This window comes from Hetaerina americana, unplaced genomic scaffold, assembly GCF_022747635.1.
Source record: "Hetaerina americana unplaced genomic scaffold, ioHetAmer1.1.p SCAF_44, whole genome shotgun sequence".
Classification (NCBI taxonomy): domain Eukaryota; kingdom Metazoa; phylum Arthropoda; class Insecta; order Odonata; family Calopterygidae; genus Hetaerina; species Hetaerina americana.
This window is the reverse complement of record NW_027287030.1, coordinates 2,718,454-2,738,120: the sequence shown is the minus strand read 5'-3', so window position 1 is coordinate 2,738,120 and position 19,667 is coordinate 2,718,454. Positions and strand designations below refer to the sequence as shown.

The 19,667-nt window shown below is 36.7% G+C and overlaps 1 protein-coding gene across 1 annotated transcript in view; it reads left to right on the top strand.

The window, feature by feature from the left end:
* wrd (Protein phosphatase regulatory B subunit well-rounded) overlaps positions 1-19,667 on the top strand; it is a 367,100-nt gene that overhangs the window by 231 nt on the left and 347,202 nt on the right. Inside the window, exon 2 of the mRNA XM_071591240.1 lies at positions 146-211. Coding sequence (XP_071447341.1) covers positions 146-211 — 66 coding nt within the window. The remainder of the gene's footprint in view (positions 1-145; positions 212-19,667) is intronic.

The window sequence follows — 19,667 nt, the reverse complement described above, 5'->3', positions numbered from 1 at the left end:
CGTTTGATGCCGTGTCATGTCAGGAAGAGCTATAACGTACAACCACCATGAGGTCACAAATATAAGCAATTTACAATAAGAAGTGTTTGCCCGTAATAATTAAGGAAGTGATTAGTGTCATTAATCTTTATTTTGCTTCCTGTAGGAACCTGCCAAAGGCAAGCCGGGAAACGGGAAAAATGGGAAGGACGAATCGGAAAACATCGATGAGGTAAACATAGTCTTATGTTTTTAGTTAGCTCTAAAGAGTGCCCGAAATACAACGCGGTGACCTTTGGGAATTGAGTGTTCATTTCTGTAATTTGGGGTGCTGCATCTTAGTGGATAGTAGGTTGGTACTAAATTGTCATCAGCACCTGTTTTCCTCCTTATGATTTATCTAACCAGTGTGTTTGGAATTTATATTAAATTGACTTTAGTTGTGTTATATTTTGACTTCGTAGCTTTGTCTGAAACAAATCTTATAGTGAATGAGTATGTACCCAACAAAATTGCGGTACTGAATTTCAGGAAAGTTCTTCAACTCCTTGTGGACTTTAATAACCATTGGTGTAATGTTTGATTCTTATGTAGAGTACTGATTGTTGAATTCATAGTTTAGTTTGCAGGATTAACTTTTTCATAGGCCCTTCTAAGTTTGTTTATAACTGTTAACGTTGCACTCGTCTACTTTTACCAGAAGTAGAACCTGATAACCTGGCGATTGGGATTGTGCGTGTGATTTTTGAACGTTCGATCTGTGACATGCAGGTGGCTGATTAAATATTTGTACTTGTTAGAATAAATTGACCTTCCATGTCTCAAACATTGGTGGAGTCATTTAGAGGAAGGAATAAAAACCTAAAATTCAGCGACTTGAGCCGAAATCGTGATTCATAAATAAAAAGAAATCATTGTTCGAAAGTGGCGTATTTCAAATTTTGGAAACATCTTCACGGGTTTCTGGAAGGTATAATTGTGTTAGAGCTAGGAACGATTGAAAAAGCAAATGAATGATTTATAGCATTATGGCTGATTTTCGCAGTTATTTCTATTATTATTTCATTGTCGTTTGTATTAATCTAAGTATTTAGCGTAGATATAGATGAACTTGCGTACGCAAACGAATTCAATATAGAGCTAGAATACTTTCAGTTATTTTAAATATATGTATGTAAAATAGGCAAACATGTTTTTCACCAGCTGTATATATTTGAGTTCCATTTTGTACAAAATTGAGTTTTTGAAGTAATTTAATGATTATATCTAATGTGAACTTGAATTGTCTGTATCCTTATGCTCAATGGTATCATTTAGGAACTTCAATAGAAGCTACATTGGGAAAAATAGTTCAAAATAGTGACTTTTTCTAGGTAACCCATGTTGTATTGGGGGATATTATGAGGACTTATTTTTTGTCGGAGGTAGCATAGGATGGGTAGTAGAGAGACTGCTGCGATGTATTTTCCTTGTCCATCTGTCAGAATATAATACACATGAATCGCATAGAATGTTGTTTTACCATCAATGGTTAGCTTCCATTTTACCCTTATTCCATTATCCTACAAAATCTGTATGGTGATACATCCTTTGTTGTATTAAGAGGTTAACTTCTTCAGTAGTGTTGAACTTGACTCCTAGCATTTATGCTCTTACTGTACTTGTTTATTTCATGAATTAATTTTCTAATCACTGATGCCTTTCCAGTGATGTCATACTTGTGTCTAAATCTCATTTAATAATAATAATAATAAATTTATTGGTCCTGTTGATATGTTAGTACATATATAGGCCTTGTCAAATATACATTAAAATAGTAGTACATATTACAAGATTTAAACATCATACAGCAATATAAACAGTCATTTAAACAAGAATTCTTTTACATTGTAAAAACAATTGTCAAGTAAATATTTTTTAAATTTAATTTTAAAAATACACCAGTCTTTGCTCATTTTTTAATTCTATTGGCAAATTGTTAAATAATTTACAACCCATATACGTAGGCCCATTGCTGAACATAGAAAGTTTATGAGAACTTGTTACATAATTGGATTTTTTTCTGGTATCATAGTTATGCACATTTTTATTTGTTTTTAAGTTAAATTTACCTTCAAAAGTTTTTACAAATAATATGGATTCATACATATAAATGCAGGATAGAGGCATAATCCTCAGCTTTTTAAATAGGCCTCTACAGCTCTCTTTTTGACTAGCATTACAAATTGTTCTTATTGCCCACTTTTGGAGTTTAAAAATTCTTTCAGATGGAGGGGAATTTCCCCATGCCACTATGCCATATTTCAATCTGCTATAGACATGTGCATAATATATACTTATGGCTGTGTCAGTATTCGTAAGTTTTTTCATCCTTCTGATTAAATAACAACCAGAGGCAATTTGAGATGCAAGATTATCAATGTGACTATCCCAACTAAGACATTCATTTAAGAACAAACCAAGGAATTTAATACCTGTTGTACGTCCTAGACTGTTGTCTGTAAACTTAATGTATGGACTACAGTCAATTTTCTTCTGTGGCGTATATAACAGCATATAGGATGATTTACTCTTATTTATTAAAACCTTATTATTAGAACACCAACTCTCCATGTTTGTGACAGCTTCCTGAGCTGGTAGAACCACATTTCCTGCCTGCTTTAACAGATGATTGGTATCGTCTGCATACATGAATACCTCACAATTTAATGAGTTTGGCAGATCATTAATGTATAACAGAAATAGCAGTGGCCCCAGAATGGATCCTTGGGGAACCCCTCTAATAACCTCCTGGTAGGAGGATGACCATTTTTTCATATTTGCACTGGAAATAGTTACACATTGCATTCTCTTTGTCAAGATTTTATCTCCTCTATTTGCATAATCTGCTTTTGTGAAAAAATTTTGTGTTGAAATTGTGTGACCCTCATCAAATACCTAATACCCATATTTTCCATGTTATGTACTCTCTCAAGTCGCCTTCCTCCTTTCTGAAAGTCCACTTCTGGGCATTCATGTGCTACAAATATTTGCTTTTTTGGATTAAAAGTGTGCGCAATGACTTTCATTTGTGGAAATTTCCCCTTTTGCTATTTTAATTGCCCCAGTATTTTGCCTACTCCTCTCACTCAATCACATAAAATATTCCAGTAAGAAAGTCCTTCGACACAGTCTTATCATATGTTCTCCTTGTCTAATATTTAATTTCATCTTTATATCAAAGTCACCATTGATATTAAGTTCGAGACAGTCCATCCTCATCTAATATATTTCAATTCTTATAATTTTTGACAAATTATTTTGTATTATTTGATAAAGTCTGCGGAGAATTTTTATTTACATGTGAGCTCAGAGCATGAAGTACTTCTGAGTTAGCTGGTAATAAGCAACATGTCCGATTTTAGTGTAGGAAGGTAAAGTTAGAGAATATTAGGTGAATTTAGTCGAAGTATTTTAAGAGCTAAGTGGCTTCCCAAAATTGGTGTACTTAATTAAGGTTGCTAAATTTACAAGTAGCTGAGTGCTTGAATTCTTTATTGTCTTAAATATAATGCTTTAGCTGATGATGACTCGGATGTGGTCTACAGTTGGAATATTCTGAGCAAATTACGGTTAGCGTCATCTCAGAAAACACTTGAGTGCTCTTTGAAGATGCCTTATTTGATGGCGGCAAACATTTAAAAAAATACTCTCAGCATGGATCAGCCTGAAACTACAGCTAGTATCCAAATATACTGTCAGTCCATTCAGTTTAGTCGTAAAAGAATTGGATTACAGAAATAATATTCCGTAAAATGAAGACATTAGCTATGAATAGGTTTTGGTGCCAACCCGATTGATTGGATTAGGAAAATAAAAAGATTCTTACTATTAATTTGTATTCAGAGATTCTTACATTTAATAAGTTAACTATTGTGGCAAAAAACAGGAATGTGAAATATCAGAGGGAAATAAAGAAATCAAGCATCAATAATGAAAAAAATTCATCTGTTCTTTTTCAATAAGGGAGAAAAAGTATTTTTTTGAAGATTTTGAGATTATAATCTAAACAAATATTATCAGTGCCGTTGGATTAATGGCTGCCATTTATTTAAAATGTCTGTCTGTATGTCCATGTGTATTTGTATGAATAAGGCTTTTTGTTGAAACTGGTTCAATTCCGCACTTCGGTGTTACATTGACGAAATCATATATATATATATATATATATATATATATATATATATAAAAATATATATATAAATATATATATATATATATATATATAAATAAATATATGTATATATATATATAAATATATGTATATATATATATATATATATATATAAATACACAGACACTCATCATATATGTATTCTGCAAATATCTCATGGATGTGAATAATGACAAATGAAGGAGTTAGATTGTATTGACCAATTCAAACTTAGATAGAAACATGAAAAGCTCAATCATGTATTCAGAAACTTTTCTGCACGTCCGCATTCTTCTGCATACAGGAGGAGGAACTCTTCCTTCCCTCTGTCTACATCTAAACGCACATTGCAGGGCAGTTTTGAATGAGCAAAGACAAAAATATAATTTTTCCGTTCAGCACGACACAGAGTGACGACCAGCACTGTAGTAAACCCATCTCAATTCCGTGTACTATCCTATTCCATCTAATATTTTTATCTTTTCCCTCCCATACTGTTCTTGCTTAATATTCTTACCATTACAGTCATTGACATGCCCTTTCCAATCATGTTTTGTTGCCAATATTTTTGCTTTCCTTGGATTCCTACCATATCTAGTACTTTTTGGTAGTTGTGGTATGCTTCCTGTAAGGCATCAACAGGATCAGGCACCTCATAATGGCCTCTTTGACATAATCCAGCTGCCCAAAATGGTACTTAAAGGGGATATACCGTATTTTCCCATTGATAACGCACGCATTGTCTTTACAAAAATGTTCAGATGATCGAAAAAATGATGATGTACGTTATGTAATGAAAATTGAAAAAATCAAAACATTGACATATTTTTACTCACACACATCCGATATAGACGTATTTTTACACACTAATGTAATTTTTACGTGCAGTTATTTATGTAAATACTGATGTGTGGCCTCTATACATGTTAAAGATAACTATGAAGCCCTGGGCGCGTGGTATCTATACAAATTCATGATAACTACAAAGTTCTGGCTGAGCGTCATACATAAGGTGCACACTGTCAATGGGAAAATACGATACTTTGGCCGTTCTCAAAGGCTTGTCTCATTGCCAGGAACCACCTATTCTAAAAAATTTGGGTCATTTTCACTGTGCTCCATGAAGTCCAAGTCCAAGATTGTCACACAAGCGGTCTTCTGGCACCTTGGGGACCATTTTGGCACACCTTTCTCATTGGCTAAATCTTCAGTAAGAATGGAATGCATTGCGATTTTACGAATATTGCACTCTTCTGTTAACAGAAGCAGAAAACATCACTTGCGACATTTCTCCATCTATATCCTTCACCATGGTCTTCGTCTCCAACCCAATTTTCCAAGCTTAATGCACAATTTTATTGCATATCATTGCTCCATGGAAAGTGGCATTGGGAATTTGTGGCGTGACTGTCTAACAGTGGTCCAGTCCAGCAGCTATCCACACTCTGTAAATGCCCACAGTTAACTGACGTGGGTCATGTTGCTTTCCCAAGATCTCTCATTTCCTTTCCCACCACAAATAACCCCGGCTCCTGCCATCTGCATTGGTTGCAAAAAGAAGTTGTTGAATGGAAAATCATAAATTTGATAATAAATAAGGTTAGCCTAGCATTAATTCTTTGTAGCCAGAGGATTTAATATTAGACATTGCAGTGTGTTTATTTATTTATTTTGTATTAGCCCGAAAACAGCACTTTGGCCTTTTAAATCAGACTTTGACAAAGAACAATGATATAAAAATATTACAATCATGTGCACCCAAGCCCTTCAAAGAGGAAAAACCACCTAGGCAGGAATCGAACCTGCGACCTCTGGGTTGGCAGGCGGGGACGTTACCCACCACCACCAGGTTTCGGCAGACATTTTATTTTTTTTCAAGATGACAGTGAGTGTAGTTTTTAATGTACTTAAGTGTGATTTTTCGTCGTATTTTTACAAGATAAGTAATATCCCGTTGGACAAGTCTTCCAAGTGTGTAATTGGAGGCTTATTCATCTGTACTTAAAGAAGTAGTGGTATTACTGACCATTTTTTGGGTTCAATTCTGGATCCCGTTCCGCAGTACCATTAATGAATTGCTGTCTAAGTTCCTGAAAAGGAAATCCCTGGGTGATTGGCTAAATTTGAGTCCTTTTGTTACTAAATTCAAATCACATTTGTGTATCTGGAACAGTAAAGGACTTATTATGATTCCCTGAGGGACACCTGGAAACACATAATGACTTAGGTATACAGTTTTATCACTCTTTGTTAATGGTTAGAGGGAAAGATGAGGATCCATTTCATTTTTCATTTCTTTATTTAACATTGTTTCATTTTAGATTTCAGTTGTTTGGTAGACATTTTTTGTTGCATGATTAATCTCTGACAGATTTGTTAAGTTGGCAAGGTAAAACGTAATGGTTTGCCTGCTTTACTAGAGGTTTGATGTGCATAATTTTATTACTGAGAAAAAATATTATAATGGCCTATTTATTATAAGGATTGGCCTCATTAATGTCATGTCAATATGTTTTTAAGTTTGGAACAGCACTTTAAAGTTCATTTTAAAGTATTGGGAAGTTGAATCTGCTGATTGTAATTGTTTCTGGGCTGAAATCAACATTAGAGCATGGTAGAAATAGCTACATGAATGATGTCAGTAAGAATTGGCAAGGTGGTAGGGTAGAAAGAACAGCACAGTATGTGTACTCCTGTCAGAGTGCCAATCCATATTTAGTGGAGAGAATTGCTAGTTGCCGCTCCACTGTGGACAGAATGAATACTGCCACCCCATTAGTGAACTGTGAGAGTCCTTTGAACGATATTTGAGTGAGGATATTTGCAGCGGTTTTTGCTCTCCTTATGTAATTTTTCAGGGATTGGCTGCTGTGAACTTTATGCCTTTTTAGACTCTTATTTTGTTCTTCCTGCTGAGGATATCATCATCTACTGATCATGTTCTCTGTAGGAAAAAGTATACTTTAGTTTTTAAAAAACACTTGGTGCACGGCAGGAAATTCTGAAAAATGTTATATACTGATTCCATTAATTATTTTGGAATATATTTAGTTCATTTATAAAAATAGATATTAAGTCTGTAGAAATGTATCTTCAAAAATGTTTTCCCATTGTGTATACTTAAAGTGGGGTATGCGGTAGTTGAGGGGTAAAGTGTTGGAGTACTGACCAGAGGGCCCAGGTTTGATTCCCATGCATGCCTCTCAGGGCACCCTCAGCTCCACCCAAGCTGTGTGACTTTTCTGGTACCAGATCTTCCTGGGAAACCATAGACGTCACGGGGAAAGCAACTGGCCCACCTACCCTGATGTGTGAATTTCATAAGCTGTCGGGCTTAGTATAGGGTGCATTTTAACATCACCTACCAAACTGACCTTTGGGTTGATTACTGTGTACGTGGTTTTTTTTTATTTTTAAATTGACAAAGTCATGTTAGAAGTATTTTTCCCACTATTAGTGTTCTGTATTTACTTAAATATTGAAATAATATTGCTGTACTTCATGATAATAAAATATTCCAATAGTTATTTTCATCATGTGTAACATTCCAAATTAATAATTTAAGCTATCAAAATCAGAAAAAAGGCAGTTATGTACTGGAATAGGCGCTTGTATGATTGCATCAATTATTTTGCTTGTGCATTATTGTGGTGCATCTGTGAATTTTACGCTTTCTGTATGGGGAAAAACTTAACAGTTATCATATCTTGTCATGAATAACTCTCTTTGATACAAAATGTTTTGAGAAATTAAACAAACGACATAAATTGACAAAATAAAAGTGAATGAAAACTTCTGTCATAATAAGTTTTCAATCCATGTGTTATTTTGTCACAGCTTTCCTGTTACTGACCGATGTCTTTATTCCCTCATTGCATCATGTATTGAAATTTTCCATAACCTGCCTCAAAGTTCATCTATCTCTATGAGTATTCCCCATTATGGTTCCTTCAGTTATGGTATTCAGTGAACTGTTGTCCCCCAGGATGTGGTGAATTTATTTCCCTCTTCTTCATTTAGTGTCCTCAATAAAATGCCCTCTCCATCCACTCTTCTAAGTACTCTTTCATTTGTTGCTCTGTGTATCATTTTATCATCATTGCATTTGCATTAACCCCAGTCTTATTTTCTCCTCTGCTCCCAGGACATGCCATGTATCAGTTTCGAGGATTTTATAGACTCTTTGCGCAAATAAATTTAACTGAATTTTAAAATAGCTTCCAAAAAGGCAGCAAGTCAAAATAAATTGGTAATGTGGTTTCTATATATAGGATGAAGAACAAGAATCCCTTTGACATTGGTAACCACGAGGTGTTAAATTAAAAGGCATAGGGGAAATAAGCCATAGCATTAATCTCTCTACTAACAACTTTAGTTTTGTAGCACAATATCGCCTTATGGTAATTGGTGGTCATGTATAATTCTTGACGTCAGATGCGACCACCAAAAATTTTGTGAATGATTTGATGGGCATAGAATTTGACCAAAAAAAATGCTCACTGAAATGTTTCTGAATTTTAGGCCACTCTCATTATATTATGATCAGAAATTCTATCAGTTTTCTAAGCATTGCTAATTCTGTAAGTACCGTAATCATTAGTCTATTAATTTCCTCTTAGTTCATTGCAATTGTTCGTCAATATATTCAAGTATACATTTTTAATTATAATTTTGGGAAAATTGGTGTGGATTATTAATTGGGGAGAATTCCTAATTCGTGTGCAATAAACGATGGCCAATTTTATCAATAGAATACAAGACTCAGATCTGAGAGAATAGTGGAAAAAATGGTGTTTAACTTTCCAATCTTGGTTGGGGTGTGGATCACGAATGATCCTAAACTTGTTGATGAAAATTAATATTGTTATATGTATGCATTTTTTAAACTACTATTTTCTCTCGATAAGGGAAATGGCCTAATTTTCTTGAAGTTCTTGACCCGCCTATCGTCAATACATGAATCAACGAGTTAAATGAGCGTCATTGATAAAATATTGTCTTACCTATGCGATAAAAAAGTTCGCTCTTCCTTTTTGTGTGGCTTTGTTCAGTGACTAAAGTTCAGTTATCAAATGTGCACTTTTAAGCATGTACGTGTGAGCAATCAAAGCGTGGCGATATAGGTGATTTGAGAAAAATATTGATAAAACTATAACTCTTTAACATCAGGGTGAAGGCTTATCGTAAATGCGGCACTCGTTAACAAAAATATGCAATAAGCGGATTTACGGTTGTATATCGAGGTAAGCACGGCTATGGTAAGCCTTAGCACAATGGCATAGGGAGCTATTAACTCGTATGGATTATTCCTACCATATCATAGAATGAACCTAATCTTTCATATTCCCAATGTAAAAAAAAACTTCGAATATATTATCTTCGTGTACGGAGCGGCGGCAGAGTGGTCATATTTACCTATTATTAGAGATTACACTATGATTGCGCAAATAAGGAAATTCCATCGATAGTCGAAACAGTCGATCGTTCATGACTGTGACACGAATTAATTTTGCAAGGAAAAACAATGATATGGATATGATTAACTCTATGCAGTGAAACTTTGCGGGATTGTTTCATACGGAAATGAAAATTTCGAGAATAAGCACTGTGGAAAAAAAATTAATATTTAAGGAAACTTAGGGCTTGATATATAACTTTTATATGGAAAAACCAATTCAAGCCTTTCATTTCAATAATGCTTCATTTGGTAAATTGCATTCGTGAACTTGAAACTTTTATTTTTTTTTATTGAACTTTATTTAGAGTGGTCATCTTCCTTCGACAAAATATCATGGTCTATTGCTCTTTATTTGTGTACTTGCAAAGCACTGCTTATCATCATTTCTCATCAGCTGTTAGAATTGTTCTCCGGTCCAGGTTTACTTAAACGGTATAGATCCCCAGTGTGGACGGGCTTTTAGATACGAGTCGGGATCTTTCATGATTTTGACTAATGTTATATTTGAACTGGGCCGTATGTTCTTTTATGCGTCAATGAATGTGTTTGTCACCGGGAAACCACAACAGTCTCGCTTTTCTAGCTGATAAAATCGGGTACAATGTTATGAGAATGGTATGTAGCGAGGTCTTTTGAGCGTTTCAATCAAAACTCCATGAATTTAAAGTTTCTCGTACGGTTTTATGGCACGAATTCGTAGTTACAAAGTACACATAATCGTTTCTTGCAAGTCTTCAGTTGAAGTTTGGCCACCGCAATATTCCTTTCTGTAGGAAATTAGAAAATAATTTTATGAATATTTTGGGATAGGAAAGTGTCAACAAGGATAATGCATTGCGGAGATTGCAACGCGTAATCTCAATTTCGTTACAATGGTGAATTTATGTCGGGGTATTGTATATTTTTAAAGTGCCTCTGACTGACATAAAGTCAAAGGGTCCCATTGTCAGAAGCGAACTCTAGTGTTCTGTACCTTACCCTGTATGCCTGCTGATTGAAATGTTGCCATCGCCTGACCAAGTCGTCAGTCGACGTCTGTATAAGCTATAGGAGGCTTATGGATAGTTCTTCCCTATTGTCACACTAGAAGACAGTTAAAAATCTTTAAAGAGGTAAAACAATCAATTCCAAAGGAATGTGGATCTGGAGCTCCGGTCACTGCTTAAACTCCATTAGGTGATTAAAACCTCTGTTATCATTGTTAGAAAAGGTCGTGGAACAGCGTGTGGTACACTTTCAGTAATATGGAAATTACATGGGGCGCCACCCGCTTGTTGGTAGCGGAAAAAATTCACATGGGACGGATTTGTGCGCGGTGGGCTCCGCGAAACCCATCGGGAAATTGCGATTATCGCGTGCAAATTATTATTGTGTGTGTCCTTCAATCTCCGTATAGTCCAAACCTGGCTCCTTGTGTTTTTTCTTGCTCCCCAATGCGAATCGTGGAAAACGATATTCGTCATCAAAAGGTGTAGGCGAACTGAAAATGTTTCAGCTTGCAAATGCTGCCGCGTACGTTATACTGGACACAGTTGCTAAAACATGGACAACATATACCTACGCATTAAGCTTACAACATAACATAAGATTATTGGACAAAAGTTGTGCAAATTAAAATTTTTATGGTCACTCTTCATTGAAAAGTCCTCATAATATTAGTCGTGTTTGGTGAAATAATAGTGCCAACTCAAAAATAATGTTCAGAATATTCGTAAAACGATAGAAAACATTGCCACAGTAATAAATTCATCAAAGCTGAATACATTTTCAGACTTAACTTCATTTCTTGACGCTGTTTTGGAAGTTCTATATCCTAACGCACATGCCATTGTTGTAAAATTCCTTTTCAATAATCTGGAGCGCCTGGCAGACGCTTTTTTCGTATGAAAATCAAAAGAGAAATTTAACGAGAAATATGTAACTTATGCTGTATTAAACGTGTATTTCCAGTACTTCCTCATTTATAGTCTTTTATACACAACTTAGCCTCTCCTTCTTTTGATGAAGATGTATCTCAAAGGTTTCAATATACCTCTGTCTTTTTCATTGTCCATAGAGAACAGCGCTCCATAAGAATGCAGCGCTTTTTTTTCTTAATTCTAGGTTTATTCTCTTAAGTTTAAAAAATTCCTTGATCGGTCCTTGTTTTGCATCCTATTTTTTGACATACTCTTCCCTGTGGGAGTTTGCCACTTTATAAGTAGTCTAGAGAAAAAGATTTACAACCTTATTAATTTATATTTATTATGTCAAGGAGATCATTACTGTACCAACCGAGGACACATGGAAATTTTCTCCATTATATCGCGGAAAAGATCTATGTTTCTCTGAATTACTACAATTGTCATTTTACAAATTTTGTTGTATCATTCGCAATTTAAATATTTACGTTCGGTGAATGACGAGTACGCGTATAGTTGGTTGCGTCCTTGAAGCCAGTCATTTCAACTCATATGGATTACTATGAGGAACAATGGAAAAAAATCGGTGAAAGCCTATGGTATAAAATATATTTACTAATTCAATAATAACGAATAAATAAATTGGGGGGGCACAGATCCCGATATGAGTAGTAGTCGTTTTTAAGGGAGACGACCGACAGCTAAGGTGATTTGCACCATTAGGGATGGATAGGAAAGGATGGGTGGAGAGAAACTCGGCGTCGGCATTAGCCTTTCCATGTCGTAAGGTGCCAAGGGGTCCGCTATTTTATCGACCCATCCGACGGACGTCGTACTCACTCAAAGTGCTCTCCATAAAGCACCTCAATTAGGGATCGGGGATACCATTGAAAAATATTTGTTGGGTCCAGGATTTGAACCCGGACCCTCTCGGTGGGAAGCCTGCGCGTTAGCCACCCCACCATCCCAATACAGGAAAGTTAAATAGTATTTTGTAGAATATGGGGGATTCGAAATAAAATAGCCACGCGGAATTATCATGCTGGGAATTCATATGCAAGTCATTGGCTGAATGATGCAAGAATATTTATTCCTGTAGCTAATGATTTGTCGCTCTAGCACTACAACGGAACTTGAGGCGTTTACGAACCTGCATTTGATTGTGTTAATGTAGGAAGAAATTAATTTGTTGTCCGAATTTCTTGTATGGAATGGCATATGTCTACAGTATTTCCTGTCGGGGAATTGTCTGGGTATCTTGGTTGTATTGTGATCGCGAATAAAAACAGTGCATACGTCTTTTATTTTTTTTCCTGCTGGGCTAATCTGCTGACATTTATAATAGATCAATTTTACCACGTTTTATCGCATTCTCACCAAATGAAGAACGAAGGTTTGGAAACTTAATGGCAAAAATGTCCCATGACGTAAGTTTTAAGCAAAAAATCAATAATTTCAATTGCTCTTATTTGGTGACTCAGAGGATATCCACTTTGCTCAATATCCGTTCACCTTTTGCTTTATTGTGTTTGGAATAAATAAAGGTTATCCGGCGTGATTAGTATAAAATGAAGATTTCAACTTAGGGAGTGTTCTGACTAATATTACGTAATATTACATGAAAAGCTCAATTAAAAAAAAATCAGCAGTTACTCTTCATAAATGAAAATAATCTCATTTGCTGTCTTTTGGATAGTCGCTGAAATCGTGGCGTTTAATTTTGGACACGCTGTATTTCGGGGTTAGCCTAATATTCTCGTTGTCAGCGGTAAACTTGATTGCCCGAATCATTGTGAAGACGTATTGTTATCATGGTTGCCAGCCTCCATGGCCGGGCCGGAGAGGGGGGGGGGGAGAGTTTCCCACTGAATTTCTCTAATGAAATTTTAATTGCCTGTTTCGGTCATAAAAGAAATCGAAGCTTCAGTGTCTCCTCCGAAAGCATGACATGTCTACATTTAGTTTCAGCTGTGGCGTGTCGAAAAATCTGATTTCGCAGGTGGAATGGCTAAAGACCGTGAATGTAAAAAATGAAGTAAAATTTAAATATATGTATTTTATTTATGTTTATTTTTTTAAATCAGGTAATTTATCGTATAAGCATGATATAAAATTTGAGATGAAGTCATTTGCCATGATTTAGGCAAATCTAACGGATCCATGGTATACATATCAATGATAACATTGTAACATAAAATTAAATGAAAAATAACCGTTAGTGCTCAATATAGCAGTATTCCTTAAATTTTGTCCGTTTTCCCACACCTGCTTAGGTCAATGAACAATTGTTTCTATTTTCGTTACCTTTGGACTTATGTTTCTTAATGAATAACTGATCGTAGCACTTTTCCACTTGATAAAAATATTTTTATTTACGACCGGGTTTCGATGTATTACATCATCATCAGGTCCACCTGATGATGATGTAATACATCGAAACCCGGTCGTAAATAAAAATATTTTTATCAAGTGGAAAAGTGCTACGATCAGTTATTCATTATGTTCGACTTCCACCACATCACGCCTGAAGCTACTCAATTTATGTTTCTTATTTTTATTTGCCTTATTATGCGCGTTAATTTTTCCTCAAAGTAACGGACACATTAGAGAGTCATATTTTTAGCTTTAACTAAAGGGATATTTGTTCCATTACTTACGTTGGGAAAAATATTTTACGTTACCTTAGGTTCGAGTCGAATGAAAACATCCGTTCCCTTCATGTAGTTTATCGTTCAAATTCCGTTAAAAGTTTGTTAGAAATCCAAATTTCAATGCCAAGGGTGGCTTAAAAGTGATTAGGTGATGAAAACAATGTAGTGGAAGGAGTATTTCCATTTTCCAGCATGGATAGCAAACCGAATTCACTGGAATTCAATCGATTCCTTCACCCCCAAACTGCGGTCGCGTCCCATTTATTCATGCATCTTCGTCTTAGAGAAGCGCAGGCATTTTGCTTTGTCTGCAGTGGTAGTGCTGTTGGTTGGTCGTGTGACTTCTGGGATCTCGTCTAGTTTTTGAGCAGATATATCGGGTGCTACTCTATTTGGGCGCGTGCAATACTTTCGTTGTGAACAGGGACTGGACGGATGCTCGTAATTTCCTTTTCCAAGACGTTAAATTAATTGACTTTAAGGTTAAAAAAATTATGGTTATAAAGCTAGAGTAATATCGTGTGTGAGAGGATTAAAATTTCTCCGCCAAGTCTTATGAATTGTAGTCAAATAAGATTTAAAAGTTTAGGGAAGTTTTGTTGGGAGAATGTTTTGGGAACATTTTTGGGAAAACGTTTGTTTAGCTGGACTCAACGTAGAATAGACGCAATTGAATTAAAGGGACGGTCCACGATTCCTTCTCTCCGCAGAAGATGATGGTCGTGCCATCGAAAACACATGCGACTTCCTTTTTATGTCTTACAGTATCTGTGTTGGCCAATCTCTATTCTTCGTTTCACATATTCATTCTCATGGATATAGATATAAGGAAAAGGCGTAGGAATACACATAAAAGACAAACACAGGAATGGTTGGGAAGGTGGAATCGAGAAAATCACAAGCGTAAAAAAGTTTTTCTGGACCGGGACCTGAACCATGGATCTTTCGACTTTCCGGGCCGATGCTCTTTACCACTTGAGCTATCGAGGAGAAACGTAAATTGCACCAAAATCTGCGGGGGGTTTATACCACCAAATGCTCCAATTCATTGGCCAGGAGATGGCGTTTGTGAATGCATAAACATGCATATGTGGGCACGCGGTAGTCCAGGGGGTAGAGCGTTAGACTACTGACCGGAGGGCACGGGTTCAACTCCCGGGCATGCCTCCCTGGGTATCCTCAGCCCCACCTAATCGGTGTTATTTTTCGGGAACCAAATCTTCCTGGGAAACCATAACCGACGGAGGGAAAGGAACTGACCCCCTCAATAGCATGGTGCGCATTTCGCACGCCGTCGGGTTTAGTATTGGGTGAACTCTACCATCACCTACCAAACTTACTTTCGGGTTGATTGCTGTGTTTATGGTTTACTGAGTGTTTGTATATATATAATACATACACACACACACATATATATATATTAATTTATTTAAAAAAATTTTAATGAGAACCTCATGAAAATGCATGGTAGGTGCGGAGGCGGTGTTTTAGTCCAGTGCGAGGAACGTTCGGTTAAATAGCATTGTGCTCCCGGGTTTAAATCTCAGCGTCCCAACTTCTGGTAGATAAGTTTCGGCGACCGAAAGCATCCCCAGCAGTTCATCGAACTTTCACTGTCAGATGACTCTCTCGTAATTAACAAGAGGAACGACGAAGAATGTTGCAATGGGAAACCATAAGCTATTTCAAGCGTAGCCAACTCATTGAAATGACCATTCGGAGAGAATACTTAGCATTCTTGGGATGAAGGGCATTTTATTGGCACGGCAAGATAAATGAATACATACTTGCGCTTGAATTATGCTTCCAAGTCTCTTAACTTGCATTGGTACAACTCGAGCCATCTTTGAATCTCTTCATCTGGCTAATGGTCTGAATTATCAGCGTCGTTGGGAATATATATCTGCGCCGAGATTTGTTGTACAACATGTGATGTATTTTCTTCTATGGAGCAATTCGTAGACGCAATATATCTTTTACGAAACAGTTCAGTAGGTTTTGAGTTGGATATTCGATGTTGGGGTGATAATAGGAAATTAATTTGCTTATTTTTCTTACCTATCCCAGTTAATAATATGTTACAACTAGACTGCGGCACTGTGTTATGAATTAGCCACAAGTGGAGGTTGTAGCATATTGGTATCGTCTACGTTTCGTATTAGCTGTCAAAAGTCTTTTTGCAGCATTTTACAGATGTTATAGTAAAGCATAATTTTCCATGCGAACGAGAGATGCACGTGGCGCTCTGCTTTTATTTTCACCCACCGATCATGAAAGAAGGAGTAAAGATTGATATCGTAAGAACCATTGATATGTACTGCATACATTATGTATGTATGAAATTAGAAGTCGCGACTTGTGATTCTCGACTTATGTCCTTCTTCTTATCCAAAGTATTTCTTATATACGTATGTACACTTGATGGTATCATACTTGACTGAATGGAAATTCATTTTAGAATGAAGGAAGAATACTAGGTATTTTCCGCAAAACATCTTATTCGGTACAACTAGGTTCAACGCATAAGCGTCATGTAAACGTAAGGACGACGCCTATGCGTTGGAACTAGTTGAACTAAATAAAAATTTTTGTGGAAAATACCTAGTATTCTGCCTTCATTCCAAAGTATCCCATCTATGTTCCTCAATGCACGAACGGCAAAGATGTCACATTTATTTCAACCGTCCCGGGCTTGTGGACGGTTTGATTGCCCTTTTCTCTTGCTTAAAAGTGACAGACCTACCTGATTGATGTGTCATGATTAATTCGCAAAGCCAAATAATTAGTAATCTTTATTTAAATGAGTTTCAATATACTTTCACCTTCAGTTGAAATGTCATTCGGTATACGTTTGCCGCCTCTGCTTTGGCCCAACATGCGATCAAGTAGGTTTGTAGCGTGTACCTTTGATCAAACGTATCCATTGTTATTATCAAGAACACTAAATCTTGGTTGTGTTTGCGAATGGCAGGAAAACGTTTTCGTTGAGACGATCATATCCTGGAAGAAGGAGATGGAAGGTCGTAAGGATGCCAGTTGGTGGTAGGCAATGAGTGTTCGTGCTCCATTCCTACTTGTTTTGGACTCCCCAAGTCATAAAATCGATCTCAAGTTATCTCGCCTGAGCGAGATCGCTTTTATGTGGCGGTGCAAAAAAAAGTTCGTCCGGCAGATCACCTGCATACCTCTGGATGTTGAGTGTCATTGATTACGATGCCGTTATCTCTTAGGTTACGCTTGATGTTACGTCTGGAGATATCTGTAAACCTTGAGCCGTACAATGGCGATGCAAGTTAGATTTCTCAAAACACGCATTTTACGTCTGTCGTTACTTTTTCGATGTGGCAGTGGAGAAAAAATGAACTGGTGTAGATACTCCAACCTCATGACACATTGTCTTTTGCATATAATTTAAAATAGATGAAGTTTCGTTTCGCAGACACCGGCGCTGCTTTTTATGATGCCTTTCGGGACCATTGTTTCTCATAAAAGATGGTTATCCTAATTTTTCAATCTCGAAATCATTAAGTATAATAATCAATTCATGTTAAAGCATGTCATCTCCAGATAGGTTTGAACACAAAAGTAATATTTCTTCGTTTGTGAGTCGAGGCGGCGTTGTATCCCAATGCGGCTCCGTAGTATTGAACTCGGGGTTTAATTCTGAGTAATACTCTTGCGCACCTCATAATTTAGCCAAGCTATTGAGTATCAGGTAGGTTTTGGGAAACTGCAAGAGGTCCTGTGAAGGAATTTTTATCATAGAATATTTTGATTGCACACACGGCCGCAACGCTCATAATTAGTTCCAGGGTATATTTCTACTGTCGCTAATCAAATCGACAATCAGTTGAAGAATGTGGCACATTGATGACTCGTGAACATAGAACACAAATTCGAGTTTTATAATGCCAATGAAAGAGCTCGTGACCGCTAGCGATTGCGTTTTGAAGTTACTCTAAAGGTGTAGGGAATATCATATCTTAGAAATTTTAAAAATTCTATCCTTAAATTATTAGTATTAAAAGAAATGACCCTTCCTCTAATAGGGGATCGAACCCCATGACCTCTGGGTTAGCAGGTGAGCGCGGGTGTCCGTGGTCAGTATATTAAGCCTCAGGCGTTCCTCTCCCAAACATTTATTCTCGCGAGACCTTTACTTCATTCCCGTAACTCTCGGCATTCTGCAATTGGACAACTTGAACTGCATTTGGAAAAAAATTTGAACTTCGATGCAAAGCGAGCATCACTCGGCTTGCTCAGGTCCGGAAAATACTTTGCACTCCTGTGAGCTCTAAGCATTTCCCCTTCCCATGATCCCTCGCGAGGTCGTTTGGATTGCACCACCACCTCTTAGCGATTCCCGCAATGCTCGTTGATCTGCATCCGACGAGGGCTGCCGGGATGATGTCGGTCGCATGATATATTCCTCGGCTTGATGATCCCATTAACTTTGTCGTCGTTAATTCTAGGCTCGGTGTTGGACGCGGACACATTTGCAATCACCGTGTTGTTGTGGTTCTCGTGTAGTGGTCTGAAATTAAACAAGTGCCTCGCAGCTAAGCAAAACTCTTTTAATTCGTTCTGTGCCAGGTGCGTCGCTGCCTTTCGATGGACTGGATGCTTCACGAGAACTCCATGAAGTGATGAAATGGGCAAGGCAGACTCTCTTTTCCTCCTTAGGCTTGAGATTTTTTTGTTTTACGTCGCCGCTGGCTTCATAATTCTTGAGAGGTGCCCCAGACAACTTCCATGCCAAGCTCCTATTCCGTTAGCCTGTTCCTTTTACCTGTGTTGATGATCGCTCTTCCGGTAATAACCATTTCATGCTCTAGGAGAATAAAATGTAATAATAATAATAATTTTCTCCCATGTTGATTTTCTTTGTTCCTATGTGTTAATTTGAATGTTTTCACGGAGGAAAAGTCCACGGTGCGAAAGATGTTCTGTTGTTATATTTGGAACGGTTTGAAAGGCTAAACGCCCCAAATTTGTACTGAAATTCGGTTTGGCGTTCTGGTTATCTCGTGATAAAATTCACTACGTTGTAAATGATCAATATAATTTAAATATCCTGTATTTAAAAAAAGAAATTGTAGTCATCTACATAATTTTCAAAAATTTAAATATTGCGAGTTTTTTGCAAAACCGTTAATAGGTGTTCTAAGGTGTGCGTGCTAACAGCGATCTTTATCTACAGATGTACATGACATTGCAATGAAAATCCACGAAAGAGCGTTAAACAATATTTTCAGTGCGCAAAAAATGGAAACGGACATCATTTGCATGTTTTTATTGTTTTGTTCCAATTTTTTTACGATGCAATTGTGCGGAGAACATTCCTCCCATCTTATGAAAACGTCGGAGATTATAAAATTTGACTAGTTTCTTTAAATTCTAATTTAATTTATGTAATTGCAATGCTCCTTCATTTTGATGCTTATGTAAAGTTCAAGCTGAATAAGGGAAATCTTTCGTTCCTCTTG